The sequence below is a fragment of the Elephas maximus genome, chromosome 22 (genome assembly GCF_024166365.1).
Source record: "Elephas maximus indicus isolate mEleMax1 chromosome 22, mEleMax1 primary haplotype, whole genome shotgun sequence".
In the NCBI taxonomy this organism is placed as follows: domain Eukaryota; kingdom Metazoa; phylum Chordata; class Mammalia; order Proboscidea; family Elephantidae; genus Elephas; species Elephas maximus.
The window spans coordinates 15166430-15190462 of NC_064840.1; the positions used below are offsets into that span (position 1 = coordinate 15166430).

The window sequence follows — 24033 nt, forward strand, 5'->3', positions numbered from 1 at the left end:
TAGTAAATTTTTAACTATTCTTAGTGTTGTTTATACATAGGGTTTCACTGAAGCTGTCAATGACATAACTGTATTCTAGTTGGATCAACAGTCAAAGTTCATGAAAGCAGCAACCAAGAAATCAAACAATGCATTGCATTGAGCAAATCTGCTGCAAAAGACCTCTTTAAAGTTTTAAAAAGCAAAGACGTCACTTTGATGACTGAAGTGCACCTGACCCAAGCCATGGTCTTTTCAATCGCCTCATACGCATGTGAAAGCTGGATAGTGAAAAAGAACACAGAAGAAGAATCGATGTGTTCAAATTGGGGTGCTGGCAAAGAATATTGAATATACTACGGACTGCCAAAAAAAATGAACAAATCAGTCTTAGAAGAAATACAACCAGAATGTTCCTTAGAAGTGAGGATGGCAAGACTTCAGTTCGCTTACACAGCATCAGGAAATATCAATCACTAGGAAAGGACATCATATTTGGTAAAGTAGAGGGCCAACACAAACGAGGAAAACCCTCAATGAGGTGGACTGAGACAACAGCCACAACGATGGACTCAAACATATCAGTGATTACAAAGATGGCACAAGACTGGGCAGCATGTCATTTTGTTGTTGTTGTTAGGTGCCACTGGGTCAGCTCCGACTCAGAGAAACCCTGTGTACAAAAGAACAGAACACTGCCAGGTCCTGCGCCATCCTCACGGTCGTTGCTATGTTTGAGCCCATTGTTGCAGACACTGTGTCAATCCATTTCGTTGAGGGTCTTCTTCTTTTTTGCTGACCCTGCACTTTACCAAGCATGATGTCCTTCTGCAGGGACTGGTTCCTCCTGACAACATGTCCAAAGTACATGAGATGAAGTCTTACCATCCTCGCTTCTTAGCCTGTTTTAGTCTGGAAGCTCCATTGAAACCTGTCCACCATGGGTGACCCTGCTGGTATGTGAAACACTGAAGTACCAGTGACATAGCTTCCAGGATCACACAGTACAACAAACTGACAGATGAGTGGCTCGATAATAAGACTACCATGAGTCAAGGCCGACTCGATGGCAACTAACAAGAACAACCATGGTCCTTACTGTTATCATTCCCACTCTTACTTCTAGTAAGAACTGTCACTCCAGCCTCTGCTGCTATTTGGAAATTACTGCCCCTGAATTTTGTCCCTGGGAACCTCAAAAGCCACTTGCACCTGGGATTTCATGAGCCAACCCACCCAGCTGTGGAAGTAACAACGGTGAGGTCAGCGACCAATTATTAAGTCCCAATTACATTTTAGGCACCAAGGAAATACACTTTACCTGTGTTCCTATCACGTTTACTCTTTTCAATAACCCTGAGAATGAAAATATGCTCTCCCCTTTTTAGGGAATGAAGATAGTAGCTGGGAGGTTACAGAAATGAAGCTACACCAGAGTCTGCAGAATTCCAGAGTCCCTGTCACTGTGTTCCCCTGAAGCTGCCATGGGGGTTAGCATGGCTCTTCTGTGAACAGTTCAGGGTATTGAAGCCCTGGTTCCACATTCACATCATCTAAAAAAATGATGTCCAGGGGCCCAGTCCAGATCAATTAAATCGGGATCCTTTGGAAGTGGACAGTGGGGTCCTTTGGGAGTGGAAGGTAGAAGGTGCTCTTACTAAAAAGTTTCCCAGGTAATTCCAATGTTTAGCCGAGCTTGAGAACCGCTGGAAAAACTGAAACCACATATTTTGACTCAGTAAAGGAAAAGTCTCTCTCATTTCCATTGAAATCCATCCAAAACACTATCTGCCCCCTCACTTGCTTTGCAGTTTTCAGCTTATAAAACACTTGCGCCTGCATGGCTTATTAAGCTAATACTTGAAGCAACACTGTGGGCTAGGGGTCAGTGTGCCCATTCTACAGATGACGAAGCTGAGATCACAGACCTCAAACGATTTGCTCAAGGCTGTCCAGCACCAAGATGGGAAGCCAGGTCTTTCAAGCCCAAGTCCAAGAGTCCTTCCACAAACAAAAGGACCACAGACCCTTAATAAAGACATCCGAAGAAAGTCACGAGGGATCATTTCGCCTGAGGGAAGGAGTTCAAGGGACCTGGTTTTGACACTTGACCCCAAAGAATATTCTTACTAGGGTTGGCTGAAGGCTTTTACCATGATACTGAACTGGCAACATACAGCCAATTGTCAAATTTGGACCAGGAGAGAGGGTGGCTGTGTTCTTCAGAGAGAGACCACTTCGAGATAAAGTCAAGGTGTCTGGGGTTGCAAGGCAGGGGCATTAAGGCTGGTTGGGGTCCGTGTGTCACTGGCAGCTCCATCTGCCTGCAGACAACGAAACCGCTGAGGCTCTGACTGCTTGGCGTTCTCGAGTGGGTTAAACCCACCCTCCTTGTTTAAACTACTGATCTGCTTAGCAAACACTTTCTCTATAAATAATGAATAAGTAAACTCCAGCCTGCACTGATCAATTATTATGAGTTCGGAGTTAATGGGGCGTAAAGCAGGCAGTGAACAGTCCTGCATTCTGGTCTGCAGCTTCCACCCTACCACCACCTGCAGCAACGGTGTTGAGTCGCGCCCAAACCCAAACCCGATCCACTGCTGTCGAGTCAATTCGAACTGCCGAGTGTGAACGCTTAGGGCAGAGGAGAACTGCCCCATAGGGTTTCCGAGGCTGCAATCTTTACAGAAGCAGACTGCCACATCTATCTCCCGCAGATCGGCTGGTGGGTTCAAACCACCAACCTTTTTGTTAGCACCCAAGCTCTTAACCACTGTGCCACCAGGGCTCCCATCAGCACAGAGCTCCACAGAAATTAGAACCAAAGGGGAGGAAACATGGTGGTGTGAAGCCTTTAGCCCTACCACCTGGTTATTCATTTGGGTTGTCTGTTTTCTTTTCAGATCTGGGAATGATAGATGGATAAATAGGTGAATAGTTGAGTAGGTGGATGCTAGATGAACAGGTGGTTGAGTGGGTGGATACTGGACGGACGGACGGACGGACGGACGGACGGACGGACGGACGGATGGATGGATGGATGGGAAGATGGACAGATGGATGGGTGGGTGAATAGTTCAGTGGGTGAATACTGGATGGATAGATGGACGAGTAGATAGATGTCTGGGTAGGTGGGTGAGTGGATGATTGGGTGGGTGGTTGATGGAAGGTGGGTAACTGTGGGGTAGGTGAGTAGAGGATGAATGGATGAGTTGATGAGAGGATGCGTGGATGGATAAGTGGTCATTCACTCCTAAGGGTTAAACTTAGACCAAACAGACCCAGGCAAGGAGGTAAATGACCTGCGAAGGTTGAAGTAGGTAATACCACAATCATTTTACAAACAAGAAAGCTGAGAGCTAGAAAAGTTAAAGGCTTGTCTGAGGTCACATAGCAGTAGAGGAAGAACTTGAACTCTTATCTCCCTCCTCCTTTCCTGCCATTTCCTTACTGGATTTGGCACCTGAAGGAAGGCCCATCTGTCCGGATGCCATGTCAACAGCACCATTTTTTCATCTCTACCTCTGGGGGTGAGATAAGCCCAGGGATGTGCCGGCACCAACGGTAAAAGGAAAGGAGGAAAGAGCAGGGCAGGGGAGCCAGAGGGAGCAGAGTTCCTGCTGAAGGAAGGGTCACAAGGCCATCGAAGCCTGGGAAGCAGTAGTTTATCGACAAGGTAGAAAAATAAAACAGTGGGCTGTAGTGCAGCATCTCCTGTTCTCAGAGCCTGTCAAAGGCAGCCCTTGTTGCTCTGCAAGAGATAAGACCCGGTTGTCGGAGAAGCTATGACAGTCCCCAGTGGTCCACAAACACTCCCGCACAAGTCTGCTGAGAATCCTTGATCCATGCGTCAAAGTCCCGAAGGGCTGTGCTAATAACCGCCTTGGAGGAACTGGCCTCAGCTGGGGAGATTCTGAAGATGATTGTGACCCCTTCCTTGCCTTTGAAGATATATGATCTGTTCCCTGCTTGGCACTCCTTTGGGTCTTTTGAACACCTAGACGAGAAGGAATCCTCTTTTGAAGTGGACTAGGAGACAAACCTTTTGATTAAAGTCAAGAGCAACTTCTCAGCCACACACTTCACTACTGCCGTCAAAGGGAGCAGGGACAAAGGGATGGGAAGAGGGACCTGCTTCTCGTCAGTCACAGCACAGGCCCAGCCACTGCCCTGCAGACCACTGAAAATGAGGAATGGACCGGGAAGTCCCCTCAGTTACATTCCCAACTTTAAACTTGGGTCACTGTCACCCGCCAATTTAACAAGAAAGTTGTCTTTGCCAATAAAGTACTTATGTATATCTGCTTGGACAAGGGCGGACCCGAGTTCAAATCCCGACTCCACCATTACAACAGTACCAACCTCACCTGGTACATGGGAAATATCAAATTGCTTGAAAGAGTATCAGCCACATAGACAATGCTTAATAAGTTATCTATTATCTTTACTATATGATTTTTTAATGTACCACATCTATCTTGTCCTGGTTACTTTATGAAGAGTTTTCAGTTTTTGCTATTTCGTTTGTTCCTCCTAGCTGCCCATGAAAGAGTCCTGGTAGTGCTGTGGTTAAAGTGCTTGGCTGCTAATCAGAAGGTCAGCGTTTTGAACCCACCAGCTGCTCCACAGGAGAAAGATGGGGCAGTCTGCTCCTGAAAAGATTACAGTTTGGGAAACTCTATGGGGCAGTTCTACTCTGTCCTATAAGGAGGCACTATGAGTTGCACTTGACCAGATGGCAATAGGTAAGCCACCCAGGGAAATATACATTGTTGCCCCCATTTCTCAGATGAGAAAACTGAGGCTGAGAGAGCGGACATGATTTGTCTAAGTTCACATAGCTAGGTTGCGTTCACATGACAAGGTGAGAACACTGATTCAGGACTTTCAACTCCATATCCAAGTTCTTTCTACTGCAGCACAGGTTGAGAGTTTTATTTGTGTCACCTCTGTTGTTCACTCACCGTGCAGGGCTGGTAGTAATAACAGCAGCATCTTGCCTGTCCTTTCAATACCAGCATCTGAAACTCATGATCACACCCTTGTTGAGACACTCTGGGCCTTGGGCTTCCATGACACTGCACTCTCCTGGCCCCTCCTGGTCAGCCTTCCTTGCGACAATACTCCCTCCTCTTCTCTTCTCACCTTGGTCTTCTGGTGGTTCTCAAAGTGTGGTCCCAGGAACGGCACATTATGTGTATTCTCAGGCCCCACCCCAGACCACTGAGTCATCAGTTCGGGTTGGAGCCCAGACTTCTGTGTTTTCACAAGCCCTTCAGGGGATTCTGCTGCAAGGTCAAGTTTAAGAAGCACTGCCCTAGGCCACCTCCCCAGGCCATAGCTTCAATTATCTCATAGCACAGATGACTCAGAGTTTGACATCTCCAGCCTAGAACTCATCTCTAAGCAAGGTATCTCTAAATGACCACTTGATGTACCTACATGCCCCGTGAAAGACACAGAGACACCTCAAACTCAACATCCCCCCAAACTCTCCAGATCTTTGTGCTAGTTTTCTATGGATGTGGTAACAAATCATCACAAACTGGGTTCTGGAGGCCAGAAGTCTGAAATCAAGGTGTTGGGAGGGTTGGTTTTTTCTGGAGGCTCTAAAAAGGAATCTGTTCCACGTCTCTCTCCTAGCTTCTGGTGGCTGTGGGCTCCTTGGCTTGTGGATACACCACTCCCATCTGTCTCCATTGTCACATTGTCTTCTCTGTGTCTCTGTGTCCTTCTCTCTTTTTGCTAAGGACACCAGTCATTGGATTTAGGGTCCAGTCTAAATCCATGATGACCCCATCTTAAAACCCTTGAATTAATTATAGCTGTGAGGACCTAGTTCCAAATAAAGCCACATTCACAGGTACCGGGCATTGGCTTTTTGGGGGGACACAATTCAACCCACTATACTCTTGCTCCCTGAGCCTGATGCAGTTCAGCAATCTCCTTCTCAGTCAGTGTCCCCATCACCTCCTTCCTCCTCGCCAGCCCACCCCACCATCACATCCAGTCCTTCCCTCCTCCCTTTCCTGCCAGGCAGTAACAGAACAATGCTGCCCATGAGTAGAGGGGGTTTCTGGGCACTGGGAATCCAAAGAATGGAAAAAGCAAACACTAAATACAATTTCTTTTCTCTTCAGAGTAAAACCTTTTCTTGGATTTCTGCAGTTCGACAAAAGTCAACAAGCACCTACCATGCGCCAGGAATGTGCTAGATTCTGGGGATACTGTCAGCAGTCCATCTCCCTCTCTCACTGTCTCTGTCCCTATGTCTCTCTCTCTCTCTGTACCTCCGTCCCTCTCTTGTTCCCCTCTTCTGCCAAAACAAACTCTTATTTCGCATTTGAAGATATATGCTCCCAAAGCATATATTAATATGCCTATTGATTTTCTTCTTGCCAGTCATTATCAAGATTTATTTATCTCCACGGCTCCTCATTGACTGAGGAAAGCAGTCTTCCCAGCGGTCAATCAGTCCTGATCTACTCTATGACAAAGAGTCGATATCAATTTATTATTTGATTTATGGGCGTAATTATCTTAAACACGATCAGGCAGGGGACAAAGCAGACAGGAGAAGTTGAACAGTGACCAGGCAACTGTAGCGGGGTTGGGAATACATCACGCCAAGCCCCAGGGCCCAGCAGGTTCCCACAGCAGTGGAAACGCACTGATCTTACACTTCCCACTCCCTGCCCACTCACACCACCCTGGTGTCGGCCGCCAGGAGAGGGACGGAGGAAGACAAATGCCAGGGTTTCAACTAGCACCTGCCGACAACTCAACAAGTCAGTCGCAAGTCAGGCAGGTTTTGTGGTTTGGCAATGAACCTACATTTTCCAACTCAGTCTTTGTCCTCCCTATGGGAGGGAACCCAGTTGAGGGTCCTAGGTAAACACAAGGAGCCCTGGTAGTGCAATGGTTAAGAGCTTGGCTGTTAACCGAACCGAAAGGGTGGTGGTTCGAACCCACCAGCTGCTCCAGGGAGAAAAGACCTAGTGATCTGCTCCCTCAAAGATTAGAGCCTAGGAAACCCTATGGGCAGTTCTACTCTGTGCTATTGGATCACTATAACTTGAAATTGACTCAATGGCACACATCAACAACAAGGCACCTACGGGGTATTAGAATGAGGGCTGGACTTAGGCATGGCTGAGAACGGAAATGGGATGACAGGGTGGTTTGAAAATGGATTTTGGCCACAGTCAGTCTTGGGTTCAAATCCTGCCTCTTCCTGCCTTTATGACCTTGGGCTTGTTGCTTCCTTTTTCAGTTTCCGCATCCACCAACAGCAGAGTTGAATGTTACCTAATTCGGACGGGAACATTCTGTTAAAATGACTCAAAATACAAGAGAGCCAGGATCTGCATGCAGGCTGGTCAGACTCTCAGGAGAGATGGAGATTTTCATTATAATTTTGCCTTTCCACATGAAGCTCATCCACACTCCTGAATCTTTGTTTTGGCCACCGACTGCCAGCAATACTGAGAAGACCATCCCTCTGGCTTCTGGAACACATGTTAAGGGCTTGATGTTGCCCATACTTGCCTTCACAACATGGGAGAGCAGCTGGCTATTTTTAACTTTGGTAAATAGTGAAAGCTGTTGAAAATGCCTTGGTTTTCAAAGGACTGTAAGCCCGCTGTTGCTACCCCCTTAGGGAGTCGTGCCGAGTATCTTCTAGAACCCAGAGCATGAAAACCTGCATTTGCTCCTGCTGATGTCTGATCAGGACCAGAGCCAAGTGTCCACACCGTTCTTGGAGGAGGGAAAGTACATTAGCAGATCTACTCTAAGCTCTCCTAAGTAAAGGGAATGACCCCAGTAATCTTTATAAAATGCAAACCAGACAGTATCACTTCACTGGGGAAATCCCTGGTGGCTCCTCCCTGCTTTTAGGAGAAAGGTGCAAATTCCTTAGCCTGGATCACAAGGTCAAGGTCAGCTCCAGAGTCATATTTACTGCTGTATTCCAGCTCATGACTCTTGTCCATGAGGCCTTGTTCTTCCCACTTCTGGGCTTTTGTATGTGCTGTTCCCACTACGAGGGATGCCACAAACTTCTTGTCCAGCTGGCTAATTACTTGGTGAGCTGTCTCGGAGTCCTCCCAGACCCCCATGGTCCTACTACAGACCTTCTCACACCATTTGGTAATCGGCCAATCTCCTGTCTGTCTGTGAGCTCCAGGGGACAGGGACCATACTTTCCTCTCTCTGTGCCCAGCATCAAGTACAGGACCTTGCACACAATGAGCATTTGGGGAAAATACCACCAAATCACTCAGCCCCTTCATAGTATTACTGCACTTTACACCATGTAATTGGCATCGCTTTGCTTTCCATTACTGTGACTTCTCCCACACCCTATAGTGATCCCCCCAGTTTGTACTAGATTTTATTTATGTCCCACTCATTTCTCAGGAAGTCTAAGGAAATAGCACCATTCATTGTTTGCTGCTAAACTTGCTTAGAGGCGCGGGCTGCGCGATAATGCGGGTGAATGTATTTTTGGAAATTGTTATTCATTCATTCAACGAGCATTTCAGGAGGATCTAATGTTTTAGAGACTGGCGATACAGGGGTGAGTCAAACAGCTGAGGGCCTTGCTCTCCTGGAGCTGATGTGCTGGGGGGGAGTAGGGAAAAGAGACAACAAGCAAGCAAACAAATAGGGCCACAACACAATTATTATCTTATATGGTGATCAGTGCCTTGATGAATATAAAATGGAATGATGTAATAAGAGGGACTATGGCGGCACTGGTGGTTCAGTGGTAGAATTCTTGCCTTCCATGTGTGAGACCTGGGTTCGATTCCCGGTCAATACACCTCTTGTGTAGCCACCACCCGCCTGTCAGTACAGGCTTGTGTGTCACGATGATGTAAAACAGGTTTCAGTAGAGCTTTCAGGCTAAGATAGGCTAGGAAGAAAGGCCTGGTGATCCGCTTCTGAAATTCACCCAGTGAAAACACTATGGATCACAATGGTCACATCCCCAACTGACCATTGGGGGGCCACAGGACTGGGCAGTGTTTTGCTCTATTGGGCATGGGGTTATTATGAGTTGGGATGACTTGACGGCAGCTAACAACAACAAGGTGGACTAAAGGTAGAAGAAGCTGGGCAGTGGTGACAACTTTGGATGGGCTTTGGTGACGCCATGCTCTTTTGGCTGCCCTACCCCTATGACCACTTCTTCTCCGTCTCCTGTGCAGGCCTACCCTTCCCTATCAGGGCACCCAAATCCGGAGACGCTTCCAGCTTGGTCCTCTCTTCCTTGGCCAACCACATCCGTGCCCACAGCCTCAGTCACCACTTCTACACAGATGTCTCACACATGTGTATTTCTAGCCGAAACCTTTCATCTGAGCTTGAGACCAGTACATCCAGTTCCCTCCCTAATGTCTCATCTTAGATGGCGAAATCTAGAGGCGTTAAGTAACATGGGCAAAGTACGAGCCAGGAGCAGAGCTGGGACACAAATCCAAGTGGTCAAACTATAGCCATCCATTGCCTCGTATCATTAGATATTACGACAAACATGAAATACCAGCTGTTTTTAGCACCAAGGATGCTTTTGCATCTAAGGGGAAAAATACTACTTCTAATCGCTGCTGCTGCTGTTATTATTTCTACTATTATAAAATTATCTTTATTATTGTGACAACTAGGATATGTAAGTTAACCAGCACCTCTAGTACAGGGGGCCTTTACCTATAAGATCTCTAATTCTTATCACTATCTTGCACGAGAGATAAATATCACCCCCATTTTATAGATGAGCAAACTGAGGCACAGGAGAGTGAAGAAATTTGCAACAGACCCAGGTCCAAAAAGTCCATGTTCCATGCAAATATTGTTTAGTGAAAATAGCATGTTATAAAACAAGATGTGCCAGGTGATTCTATCGTCACTGGAAGGAGATCCATCCTTGTATGTATGTGTGTCACAGAGCTGTGGGCTGTCCACCAAAACCCACTTCCTTTTCCCCCTGGGAACACCGGTAACTATTTCCCAGCTTCCCTTGCAGGTAGGTGTGGCTGAGGGACTGAGTACCAGCCAATGGTATGCGGGTGGAGTGATGTACGTGTGCCACTTGCTCATAGGAACCTCTCACATGTGATTCTCCATGCTCTATCCTCTCTTCCCAGCTAGAAGCAGGGAACTTTTAGCCTTAGGAGATGGCAAAGCCAAAAGATAGGCAGGGCTTGAATCCCTCAACCCACGGAGAAAAGCCACCTACCATCCAGCAACACCCAGAGTGGCCTGTTATATGCGCAAGAAATGAGCTTCTGTTGTGTTAAGCCACTTCCGTTCTAAGGCTCATTTGTTACAGCAGCTACGGTTATCCTGACAAGCACTATGCGAGTGTTTGTATGTAACCTGAGAAAAATGCCAGGAAGGATATTCACCGAGACTAATGTGATTCTCTCTGCCTGGAGGCATTAGGGGTGAATTTCGTTCTCTTCTTTTTGCTGCTGTGCATTTTCTGGGACAAACTCATTACCACTTGTTAAATAAGACTCAGAAATTATTTTTTGAGGGATGGCAGAGATCCCGCATGTGACTTCAGAATCTTTGAGATGTGAGGCAAGTTGTGGCCTGGGGGGAGGTCTCTGCCCGTGCGGTCTTCCACTGGCCATAGGGTCTTTCACCAATGGACATACCCAGTGTACATGAGATGACGCTAATAACAACGACAACGAGGCAGTCCATTTATAGTACTTCCTTCACAAAAGTCCTGGGGCGCTTTACATTTCAGCACAATTAAAGGCAGCCACAGACAAAAAACCTTTTCAGCTGTGCTTTATAAAGGGAAAGCGATTCAGCTTTTTGAACATAAAAGGAAGCTGGTTCCATGTGCTGAGGGGGACAGAATCTTCCTGTGCTCAGGCTCCCCGACTCTTGTATGTTATATTTAGGACAATCAAACTGGCTGAAGAAAAAAAAAAAAAATCAGAAAGCCCACAAGTACAGAGTTGTACCGAAAAGGCAAGTAGAGATTTCATTCAGGCTTTGAAGGAATACCGCCTTAGCGCGAGGCAGTACTGTCCACCTGTCTATCTGTCGAGTATAGCAGCTTGGTGCTATTATATTTGAATGTGTGAAAACAGGCCCTGATTCGGAGTTAGAGATAAGTAATCTATTAAACAGCTCCTGATATTCACCGGCTTTAAAATGCTGTGCAAATGAGGCCCTGGGACATTTTGTTACTTCTCGTCCCCGGGGATGGGTGAAAGCTTGAAGTCACACGCATATGGGCAACACAGTCAAAGTCACATGGCTGAGAAATGCTGCAGGACTCTGGGTAGGCAGCAAGAGGATTGATAACACATGCCAAATGAGAAATTAAAAAAAAAATATTCCCAAGGGCATGGGGAAACCCTGTCTTCTTCATCTTCTTTCCTCAGGCGCACCACGAGAGCCCTCTATCACAATGAGATGGTTATGCCATGCCCCTAATAGCTTGCTGTCCCCACCTCCAATCCCTGGGAAAGAATCCTGATGAAGTTCACTGTGTTTCTAACACAGAGGAGCCATTGAGGCAACTTTTCTGGAACACCTCCTCCCCCCTGACACACACACACACACACACACACACACAGGAAAAAATGCCAAACTGGCAGTTGGAGGCCCCGGAACCCTACCTACTTCTGCCTGTGACCTCCAGCATTGGCTTTGAGATCTGTCATGGCTGCTCCCAACCAAATGAGTTTAGACACACTTGAACCAACTAGCTGAGAGCAAGAAGAGGCAGCAGCCATGCCATCTGGAAACTTCCACAGTAGTGTGGCCAGTTTCTGTTTAAAATCCTTTGCTGGCTCTTCACCAAATTAGGATAAACTCCAGGCCCTTTTCCATGGCCTTTGAGGCCCTGCATGATCTGAACTTTCTCTTACTTCTGGTCCTCAGACAAGCCTCGCTCATTCCTACCACATGGCCTTTGTATCTGTTGTTCCCTCTACTTGGAATGTTCTGCCTCTGCCTCTTTGCAGAGCCATCTCCTCCTCCTCATTTAGGTCTCAGCTCTAATGTCACTTCCCCAAAGAAACCTCTAAAGCCCCCTTTAAAGGTAGCCCTTCTATATGGAAAGTGTGGCTCATTGCCTTCACAAACCACCACCTCCTTTGCCATGGAGACCAGAAGAACTGGATGGTGCCTGGTTACCATTACTGAACATTTTGATCAAAGATTCCATAGAAGAACCCAGATCAAAAGGGGGAAAATGTAGACCAGAATTTCAAATTCTCATGGACTGTAGACTTTCTGGAGCCATGCAGGCTGGATGAACCCCAGAAACTATTACCCTGAGACAATCTTTAAACCTTAAACCAAAAATATCCCCTGAAGCCTCCTTGAAGCCAAACAATAGCTTCGCTAGTAAATAATGTCTGCCTTGAGCACTGTGTTCTTTTAAAAACTATATGTATGGGATCAAATTGACAACAGCAACTCAACAGATTAGACAGGAACCTTAGAGGGTAGTGAGTTTATGTTAGTGTGGGAGAAACAACTCAGAAAAGGAGGGTGAGAATGGGTATACAACTCAGAGAATGTAATCCATGTCATTCAGTTGTACACGCAGAAACTTGAATTGGTGTTAGGTTTTGTGGTGTGTATTCTCTACAACAACAACAACAAAATAGCCCTCCTATCAGTGTGACCCATTACTCTGTTTCTTTCACCATACTTAATCACAGAGCCCTGGTGGTGCAGTGGTTAAGAGATCAGGCTGCTAACCAAAAGGTCAGCAGTTCAAATCTGCCAGCCACTCCTTGGTTCTTCTGTGGAATCTCTGATCCAAATGTTCAGTAATGGTAATCAGGCACCATCCAGTTCTACTCTGTCCTACAGGGCTCCTATGAATCAAAAGCAACTCGAAGGCAACAGGTTTGGTTTGGCTTGGTATCATGGCGCTTTAATTATCTTATTTATTTGCTTAACTGGTTCTTGTCTGTTTCTTCTACTGAAATGTGAAATCCTTGTATAAACTGTACAAGCTGTATTCTGACCAAGTAGCATGCAGCCTGGTACTCAGCTGGGGCAGATAAATGTCTGTGGAAGGCGAACACCCGTTAGTGCTGATGATAACAGGGTCCAGAAGGCTCTCAGGCCCCTGCTGGTGCTGATATTGGCACATTCTAGGCCCTCATTCATTTTGGACCCAGCTGCTCACCTTTCAGTGTCATGGCACAAAAGCTCAGTGAGGGGACAGGTAGATTTTCAGGGTATGCAGGAATTTCTTGGCAGTAGAAAAATCTGCTCATACAAGGTAGAGGTACCAACAGGTTCTTTAAAGGGATAGGTCTCACCCAAGTGGGTCAGAATCCCTTCGAGGGCTTCCTAAAGCACAAACTGTAGTTGGGGTGGGAGGTCAAATTTGCATTTCTAACAAATTCTCAGGTAATAGGGTTCAGGGGACCACACTGTGAGAAGCACGGGTTTAAATAATTCTGGAATTCTAGAACAATATTTTGAGGGAGTGCGGATAGGGGCTTCTGGACTATGGAGCCATTATGAGTTGCTAATATTCATGAAATGAGTCTTCTGCCAGGAAGGAGAGAGTGTGTTTTTATGAGAGAAGGAGAGTGGCAGAGAGGATAAGAGTCAGAAAGAGAGAGATAGAAGAGATTAGGTGTGCAACTTAGGGTATATATGGAAAAGGGTGTGTGTGTTTGTGTTTGCTGGCCCTACAGGAATTTACAAGGCGTTACGGAGAACCAGTTCTAATAAGCCAGTGGTTCTTAAACTGTGGTGTGTACCAAACCCCATGGATCTTAATAAAGACAGAGGCCCCGGCTCACTGGAGTACAATGGGATCTGGGGCCCTGGTGATTCTGACATGAAAGTGTTGAATCCATCCCCCTTGACCTGGACAAGGCAACCGTGGCAAAGAAGGGACACACTAGCCTAACATTCAGATATACATAAACTCAGTTCCAGGTTCTGCCAGTTACTCATCTCTGAATGGGCAATGGTTCTCTTTGCCTCTCTGATCTCAGTTTTCCCATCTGTAAAATGAGCACAATGATAAACAGGAGCAGCTCACTGTACTTGCCAAAGGCTGATGGGATCTGCAGCTTCTTTGGTTCATATTTCGGATTCTGCATTCATCCTGCCCCTCAATCAGGGAAATGGTTCCACAGCTCTGCCATCTTTGGCTTCAGTGAAAGGAGCCATGTAATGGGACCATAATGTGCTGGGCCCAAAGTTTCCCATGTTCCTCTGTGAAGGGCTGGAGCAAAACCTAACAAAGGCATTGTGATGCTTGTGATAAAGCTTTCAGGAAAGAATGGGGCAGCTTCTCACTCCCTGGTCTCCTCCCTATCTCACCCCACCCTAGCAGTAACCAAGAACTCAGCCAGGACCTTTTCTCTGGTTCAGGCCCTCGCCCACTGTCAAAACAGCAACTGTGATAGAATGGTCTTCATAACACAGTGTGCTCTGGTCTGGCCAAGGGCAGCAGGATGGGGTGGGGAGGTCACTGAGCTCCTGCCAAGGTCATCAGCTCTCTGACCATGATGGGAAACAGGGGCAGATAAGGTGAGCAATTTCACCGAACTTTTGTCGCCTCTGCAACTATCAAAACACTCTCCTTTGGGCCTCTGCCTTTTATTTTGGAGGTTTCCCAATTTCTCCCCTCAACAACACCCTTGCATACCAGTTGCTGTTGAGTTGACTCCAAACTCATGGAAATCCCACGTATGTCAGAGTAGAACTGTGCTCCACAGGGGTTTCAGTGGCTGATTTTCAGAAGCAGATTGCCAGGCCTTTCTTCCAAGGCACCTCTGGGTAGATTCAAACCTCCAACCTTTCAGTTAGCAGCTGAGCACATTAAATGTTTGCAACACCCAGGGACTCCAGATTCTCTGGTGAAGCTTTACAGAGAGGGAGGCAGAAGGAGATCTGGCTACAGAAGGATGTGGCAATGTGAAGTTGGACGGAAGATGCTACACTACTGGCTTTGAAGATGGAGAAAGGGACCACGAGCTATGAAATGCAAGGAGGGCAGCTCTAGACACTGGGAAAGGCAAGGCAGGAAAATGGGTTCTTCCTAGAGCCTCCAGGAAGAAACCCCGCCCTGCTGACTACCTTGACTTTAGCCCAGAGAGCCCCACTTCAGGCTTCTGACCTCCAGGACCGTAAGTGAATAAACATGTGCTGCCTGAAGTCACCAAGTCTGTGGTAATTTGGTACAGCAGTCACTGGAAACTATATAAGCAGCACCCAAGAATCCGTATTTGAACGACCTCGCCCCTTCCCTCCCCAGGTGACTCAGGTACAGGGGGTCTAGGCAGACCATACTTTAGAACGCACTGCTCCAAAGCTGTTCCAGTCTGCATCTCAAGCACAGCCCATTCGCAGAGAACCAAAGGAGCCTGTACAGAGACATCTGTTTCCACCTGCTCATTTCACAGATGGAACAAGTGAGGCTCAGGAAACCCTACGGCAAAGACAGAAGGGAGAGAGCAGCTTTCCTTTAACTATATACCTTTACTGGTTCTCAAATTCTATTTGGGGTTTTTTTTAATGAGCGATTGTGCAGGCTGCCGATAGCTTTGCAATAATCTCATAATAACTCAATTGTGAAACGATTTAGGAATCCTGCTGCTAATTGCATTTGGGGATATAGCAATAGGGTAACTAGTTGGTTATTACTCATTCCCAAGAGCCAAACATATTGCATTACAAAAACGCTAATCTTAGAAATACTTGTTAACTTCAATGATAATTACGAAGCAATTGGCTAGAATACGCCATTGTGAATTTATATGGAATATGCTAGGTAATTATCTGGTTTTATGTTCCCTGTAAAATAATCCAGTGTCCAGAAGTTGTTCCAGTTGGTTGGCTCTTATCCAACCATCGACCTCTGCCAGCCAATTGTGAGAATTCAAGTGATTAATCAAATTACTCAAATATTTGGTTTCACACGGAACGTTCCGAGGAGAAACGTGGATGGCCAACAAGTGGACGCTGCTGAGCGTGACAGAGGGGTGCACAGAGCCCCTCCCGACGATAAATATATAACAACACAATAATAGGGAATAAATGCCACTTCTTTGGGGCTCATCTGGCATCATCAAGACTTCACACAAAATACCAAAACACTTCAGAGACCAATTACATGTCCCAAAGCTGCAGAGTCTTTATCGTGGTGCCAGGAAAAGGCGGCGTTGTTGTGAAATCTGTAGGCAGTGATGGTGCTTAGGGAGGGGGGCCCAGAGTTTTGTGCACAATGGAAAATGGCCACAAGCGCAGCTGCCTCGCAGGATGAGTGGCACATTTCCATAACAACCACTCGTTGTCAAGGATGGCTGCTCACTGCATCTGTCCACTCCCAATTAGTCCCCCCTTGGGAAAGGGGGCAAGGAAGGCATGGGTAACTGGGCTACACTGATAACACCCAGAAGTTGGAGAGCAGGGAGACGGGAGGCCCTTAGAAAGACCAGGCGAAGGAGACAACACGGTGGATTTCAAAATTTCTCTAATTTTGTCGTTCTTACCTGCTGTCGAGTCAGCCCCCCAACTCATGGAAACCCTTTGCACAACTGAATGAAACAGTGCCCAGTCCTGTGCCATCCCCATGATTGGTTTAGGATTAAACCATTGTGATCCACAGAGTTTTCATTGGCTGATTTTGGGAAGTAGGTTGCCAGGCCTTTCTTCCCAGTCTTAGTCTGGAAGCTCTGCTGAAACCTGTTCAGCATCATAGCAGATGAGTGGTGGCTACACATGAGGCATATTGGCTAGGAATCAAACCTAGGTGTCCCGTGTGAAAGGTGAGAATTCTACCACTGAACTACCAATGCCTCACTAATTTAGGGATGTAGAAAAAAGGAGTTACCAGGTCAGTAGGTGAATATCTGACCAGAGAGAGTAACTGACCAGAGTTGGAGTAACTGACTGGTCAGAGGTGTGGGAGGAAGGACAGTGCTGGGGAAAATACTACTTTCTGATCAACTTGCATATCCCAATGAAAGGGAGAGGAAAGTATCTGCTAAAAGAAGATGGCATACTGGATAAGTAACACGGAAGAAAACTGAGGGTCTCACTCTGGCAGATTACGAAAATGGACACAGATTTTCCCTTTCTTCCTTCTTTGTTCTTGCAATGTGACGTTGCAGATCCTCCCATCAAGAGATAGAGTCTGTTTCTCCACCCCTGGAATCTAGGTGAGGTCCTGGGGTGGTGTAAATGGTTAACATGCTTGGCTTCTAACTGAAAAGTTGGAAGTTTGAGTCTACCCAGGAGCACCTTGGAAGAAAGGTCTGGCAATCTACTTTTGAAAAATCAACCAGTGGAAACCCTATGGCGCTCAGTTCTACTCCAATGCACGTGTGGTTGCCATGAGTCAGAAGTGACTTGGCAGCAACTGGCGCTGAACCTAGGTTGACCATGTGGCTTGCTCTGGCCAATGGACACTAGCCAACGTGATACCAGAAGAGGTTTGAAAAGCACTTGTGCGTTAGGACTTGATCTGTTGCTGTACTTTGGGACTCCGAGACCACCATGGAGGATGAGAGACCATGAAGAGGAGAGCCCAGGCACCACAGCTGACAGTTTGCCAACTAGCAGACATGGGAGTGAGGGCACCCCACCAACCTGGCAACGGACCACAGACACGTACAAGAGTCCAGCTGCTGAGCCTGGCTCAGGGCAGAACAGTCCACAGAATAGAGAGAAACCACCAAGTTTTGCGGTCGTTCATCATTCAGCAAAAGCTTACAGATAACATTCATACAGTCAGAGCAGCTCAACCCCTGAATATTACTGAGGCTGATTATTTCAGCGCCAGCTCTGGCCTGTGCAGGGTAGAGAATCACCATTTTAACCCTGGTTTATGGATGCCGAATGGCCATCCCTAGATCTCTAGTCTTTTGCAAGCACATATCGTTCTACATGTGAGCTCTAGTCAACCCACCAACAGCATCACCAATGGTGAGACACAATAACAGACTTTTTACTGATCACTTGTCTGTCATTTTGTCATACTGTGCTGGCTTGCATGTTACGATGATGCTGGAAGTTATGCCACCAGTATTTCAAGTAAAAGCAGGGCCACCCATGGTGAACAGGTTTCAGCAAAGTTTTCTGACTAAGCCAGACCTGGTGGCTTACCAGAAAGGCCTGGTGGCCTACCTCCAAAAATTAGCCAATGAAAACCCTATGGATCACGATAGAATACCGTCTAGGTTGGAAGCACTCAAAATACACAGTGGCCACAACAATCGACTTGAGCATACATGGTGTAGAACCAGGCAACGTTGAGTTCTGCTGTGCACAGGGTCGCCATGAGTTGGAGCTAACAGCAGCTAGCCACAACAAATGATCACCTAGATCACATAAATGGACTCAAAGAGGCTTTGTGTCAATAGAGAACTGATCAAAGGTACACCAACCCTTCCCTGAGTCCATAGCTCCTGCTATCATACCTGCCAAGATATGAGTCTTGTGTATTTGGGATCTCATTACTTGAGTATGGGAAGAAGAGGGCTTCTAATTGACTCTTAGCATCACAAGCCATACTAGGAACATCACTGTTGTAGCCAGTTCGAATCCAACAGGGGGGCAAATGCCAGAGTTTAAAAATAGGCCAAAGGATTGGTTCCCAACTATTCAGCTGAAACCGAAGGTATTTATGTTTTCCGTGCTCTAAGTCACTAGGCAAGGTTAGAGAGAGTGATTCCAAGAAAGTCATTTTTTTAACGTCAGTTCTCTGGTAACAGCCTCTTCTGTGCACCCATAGGCTAAGGAGACTGTATATTCATAACAACAACGGTAAATTCCTGCAAATGTGCTCGGCAACTTTAAATAAGGCCCAGATTAAAAAAAAAAAAAATTTTTTCTTACTATTCGTCAGAATATTAGCCGGGGAGTCAACCAACTATGACCCGAAGGACAAATCTGGCCCATTGCCTGTTTCTGTAAATACAGTTTTACTGGCACACAGCCATGCTAATTTGTTCATGTACATTCACGGCTGCTTTTGTGCAACCATGGCAGAGTTGAGTAGTTACAGCAAATAGTTTCAGATAAGCTGAAAATATTTACCACTGGGCCCGTTTTAGAAAAAAAAATTGCCAACCCTTGTTTTAGTCGAATCCACTCAATTGTACATATGGACAGTGTGAGTCTCCAAGGTGTTATTACACAGATACTTGGAAACAAAGGGAATGAGACCCAGCTTTTCTCACTCCCCATCCAATGCTCTCTCCAAGGCACTGTTAGGCTAAAGAGTTTCAGCATTGAAAGTATTTTCTGGAATCGTAAATCTTAAAGCCATCTAAGCTGGTGAATGGTAAAGCTCTATTAGCCAGAGTGCTGAATTAACCCCAACTCTCATTTTCCGGCTAGGGCAGAAACACCGCCTTGTGAATCCACACGTGGGGAGCCCGTCTGGGGCCCTGCCCAGGGAGGACTGACCTGGTGATGATGGCCAGGTGGGGCGGGCTCATGCAGGCGCCCATGAAAAGGACCACGTTCTCATGCCGTGTCTGCCTGTAGGCCATCACCTCCCGCTTGAAGGCCTTCAGCTGGTCCTCATTGTCCCTCTCGATGTCTATCAGCCGGATGGCCACCTCGCCGTGCCAGCGGCCGTGGTACACCTGCCCGAAGCGGCCCTTTCCAATGAGCTCCCCGATCTCCAGCTGCTCAAAGGGGATGTCCCACTCCTGAAGGAAGATACTGGTCTGGCTGGCCTTGCGCGGGAAGCTCCGGGCTGAGAGGAGGGACAGGTTCATCTCCTCAAAGTCATCCTCGGACTCCTCGGCCTCATCATGGCCCTCTTCATTCTGTGGCCAGAGGGGGAAAGGTCAGAGCTATTCCTGCCACTGCCCGGCCTTGCCACGAGGTCCTGCTGGGAGCCCCGTGCATGTGTGGGTCTGACACGTCTCTCTGTGCATGTCCACCTGGTGTGCACGTACACTCTTTTATTCCCCCAGGTAGCTCCTGTCTAGAGTCATACAATGAAGGAGCTAAAAGGGACATCATTATAGCCCACCTCTCCTGTGTCTGATGAGGGGGAAACAGAGGCTCAGAAAGGAGAAGTGCTAGAGGGACCACCCATCCCAGGAAAAAAATCCCTCAGTCCCAGGTAAACCGGGTGGGCAGGTCACCTGATGAAGATTAAAAAAAACAAAACCAGTTGTCGTCCAGTCAGTTCCAACCCATGGCAACCCCATGTGTGTCAGAGTTGAACTGTGCCCCACAGAGTTGTTAAAGGCTGGTTTTCCACAAGATCACCAGGCCTTGCCTCTGTTGTGCCTTTGGGTGGACTCAAGTCTTCAACTTTTAGTAGTGAGCGAGTTAACCATTTGTGCCACTCAGGGACTCCGTGATAAAGAGAACAGGCTAAAATACGGGTACAGCATGTATCTGCATATAACATGTCACAGGCCTCAACAGAAAGTGCCTGTGCCTCCCCCCAGGGAATTTGGAGCTGATGAAGAAGAAACTGGAAGAGGCCAGAGGTCCCGAGGCAGCAGTTGCTATGGCAGCCAGGGAGGGCAGGAGACAGGAGGGTGTGAGGTTAGCACTGCCGTTGTTAGCTGTCGTCCAGTCGGCCCCCAACTCATGGCGACCCCATGCACAGTAGACCAAGACGTTGCCCGGTCCCGCACCATCCCAATGATTGGCTGCAGATTGAATCTTTGTGACCCATAGGGTTTTCATTTATTGATTTTGGGAAGTAGATCTCCAGGCCTTTCTTCCTAGTTCATCTTAATCTGGAAGCTCCACTGAAACCCGTTCAACAGAGCAACATGCAAGCCTCCACTGGGAGAAGGGAGATGGCTGCGCTTGAGGCGTATTGGCCTGGAATCCAACCTAGGTCTCCCATATGGAAGGTGGGAATTCTACCACTGAACCACCAATGCCCCATGTGAGGTTAACAGAATGCGCTTAATAGTCAGGCCAGAACTTGAATCTGGCCTCTGTGACCTTGGGCAAGGCAGTTCACTTCTCTGAGCCTCCCTTTCTTCACTGTAAAGTAGGGGTGATAAAAGCTGCCTCTGGGGGTGGCGTGTGTTCGGTTTTCAATGACAGTAAGACTATACAGTTCTTTGCATGCACTCGACTGCCTGTATCAAACTCCCCAGGATATCTAAGAAAATTCAGAATCCTGGGCCCCACCCAGACCTACTGAGTCTAACTCTAAGCAGGAGAGGGCCCGTAATCTGTATTTTTCACACACATGCCCATGTGATTCGGGCACACTTAGGTGTGACATCCACTATAGTTAAGCCCTCAAGGGACCCATCTTCCCAGCATGGTATCTGGGGTTACCTGGGGCAGGGGTGCCCTGCCTCTTGGATTCTTTTGTTGAAGTGTGGGAACAGCAGGTAACCAAGCCGGTGAGGATTCTCCGAGGCCCCGGGGCCTGCTGAAGCAGCCCTGAGAAGGTGGCCTCTTGAGTGCTGCAGGTCTACCTGATCCAAAACACCTATGCAAGGTAGCCCTGCCTACACACTCAGGAGAAATGACACAGAAAACCCTGGCTTCCCCCTGAATCACTTCCAATCGCCACATAGTTCCAGAAAAGGTAAAGATTTTCTCTGGAAACCTTACTCTATGCCTTCCAGCCCGGGACATGCTGACAGAGCTGAGGGGTTGGGACACTTCATTTGTCTGCTCTGACGAGGTGCAAAGAAGCCCCAGAACATTCTCAATACTCTACCAATCCTAGCATCCCTGAAGTCCCTACCTCCCCCCATTATTTCTTCAGAGGCAGTGGGGCACAACCTCTTCGGTAGTCATCCAACTCTGAGCTGATTTTTCAACTAAGAATGTAAATCTCTTGCCAGCTTCCCCACAACTTGTTTTTCCATGATGCGCACTGTATAACGGCCCATTAGGCTCAGTGCTGGGAGGGGCCAATGCTTGTTAATTATCCCCGAGTTACCACATCCATCAAACAGGGCCTCTGCATGCCCCCACCTGCCCCACACCCTCTGCGTCATTGAAGACATCAAATGGCTTTGCTCCATTCTGGGCAGCCCCTGGAAAAAGTTGCTTCATGGCTCTCACGTTCTTACCTCCGAGGTTGGCTCCACTTCAATTTGAAGTAATGGATTTCCTTCCAAGCTTTAAAGAAAGACAGACAAATGTGACCCCTAGGTGAAAAGGTAGGGCCATGCATTGGGTTTACCCAGGGATGGAGAATTCCAGAACACAAAGTTCTCACAACCAGGCCCTTGCCTCACCTTTCACACCAATGCCACGTAACTGCACTAACCCACAGCCCTGCTGTAAAGAAGCATTGTGCAAGGACATTGTTTTCTATAGATTTTCTGGGCTGCTCGGGGCTCATTTTTCATTATTGCTTTGGTTTCCACCAATCTAGCTGCTCCTTACAAATGGGCCTAGATGCCAATTTAGAGCTTTAGAGCTTCTAGGTGTTTACTAAGACAGAATTCATCAGACCAAAGAAAAAAAAAAAATTTTTTTTTTTTTTTTTTTTACTAAGGCTGATTCACAGTCAGAATCTTTTGGAAGGATTCTAGTTATTCATTTGTTTGTCTGCTCATTCGTTCGACTAGAATTACATTCCAGGAAGAGTGCTGGGCCCTTAGAGGGATAGAGAGATAAAACTGGCATGGCTCTGACTGTCAGCAAATATATTACTATTGAAGGAACTAAAGCAAGCTCGTAGACATTGTGCACAGAGGGTAAAAGTGACAAGGGCCAAAAGTCAGGTATGAATGAATGGAGCATGGTAGAAATTCCAAAGAGAATTACTGGATATATTTGGGGAGTTCAAAGTCTCTGAGTTGGACCTTGCCAATTGCATTGCATCAGGATGTGTGAAATGAGAATGAAGAAGAAAGCTGAAGTGAGGCTGTATTGGACTAGGAGATCCAGGGCTGTGTGTGTGTGTGTGTGTGTGTGTGTGTGTGTGTGTGTGTGCATGCACTAGTGAGCACATGTCTAAGTATCTGTGCATGCTGGGTGTGGGTGTTGGGGAAACCAATGTGTCTGAGTGTGTGAGTACCCAGCACATGGCAAGTACTGTGTGGCTGTTATGGGCTATGCTCTGTGTAGGGACTCTCCTGTGTGTATATGAGTCAGGGTACACACTGGGAGTATTGGGGACCATACTGCATGTTGATGGTGCGGTTGGGTATGCATTGGGGGTGTGAGGGGGGTGTCAGCATGCATGGCATGTGATGGGGTGTTGGGCACAGTGTGTGTTAGAGGTGTGTCTGGGGTCTGTTTTTAGAGAAGAGGATGTGTGCGTGTTTGTAGGGTGTAGTGGGGAGATGGTAGCTGGGCTGCGGAAGGCAAAGAAGAGCTGGAGTTGGTGGGAGGAGGAAATCACAGTGAATACCATGCTCCCTTTTCTATGTCTCCACTGGAAGCATAGCAGAGTCTCCCTCGACTCCCTCATTTTGAGGATCTCTCCTATTGAGTCTCAGACCCCAGGAGGCTGCGGACCCTGCAGAGTTAAATGACTTGTTGGAGGGGCTCCTGGTAAAGGGGAGTCTGAAAGGCTGCACACACTAAAAGAAGGGGGAAGAAGTGTGGGTCATAAAGTGGTTTTTGCCATCATATTAACCTATCATTTATAGTCCAGGCTGCAGGACAGGGTGACACCGCACAGTGACAGCTGATGGTGTCAGGAACTTGACACGCTAGGGAGACTTGGGTGGGAAAGTGCAGCCAGAGTCCCTCCTTGTGCCTGACAACAAGACTAGCCGTCCTCCTCTTTGCATCAAGGCAGGATTACAGCAGCCACGGTGACTAAATTATTTCCCTTCTACAAAGAGCTCGCTCCCATCACCCTACACACATTGAAGCAGATCGCAGGCAGCTATTGACTCTGCTTTTCGCTGGCACTCCCTGACTGTCAGTTAATAACCTGGAGTGCGTCTTGCAAAAATTGTGAAATTGGTTTATGCGCAGCAGAGAAATGATCCTGAGCTAGATGTCAGTACAATATTCCCCAGCAAATTGCTGCTGCCTTGATTTCAGGGATGTACCATTTGGCTCTTTAACAAAGTCCATAAGATGGGGGCAGTTGGAGGAGCCAGAAGAAAAACTAAGTAGGCA

General features: G+C 47.2%; 1 protein-coding gene across 1 annotated transcript in view; it reads right to left on the reverse strand.

The window, feature by feature from the left end:
* The window catches only part of KSR2 (kinase suppressor of ras 2), a 404388-nt gene that overhangs the window by 42463 nt on the left and 337892 nt on the right, over positions 1-24033 (reverse strand). The window contains exons 13-14 of the mRNA XM_049865565.1: positions 22020-22068; positions 19411-19778 (exon numbers count right to left, since the gene is read on the reverse strand). Coding sequence (XP_049721522.1) covers positions 19411-19778; positions 22020-22068 — 417 coding nt within the window. The remainder of the gene's footprint in view (positions 1-19410; positions 19779-22019; positions 22069-24033) is intronic.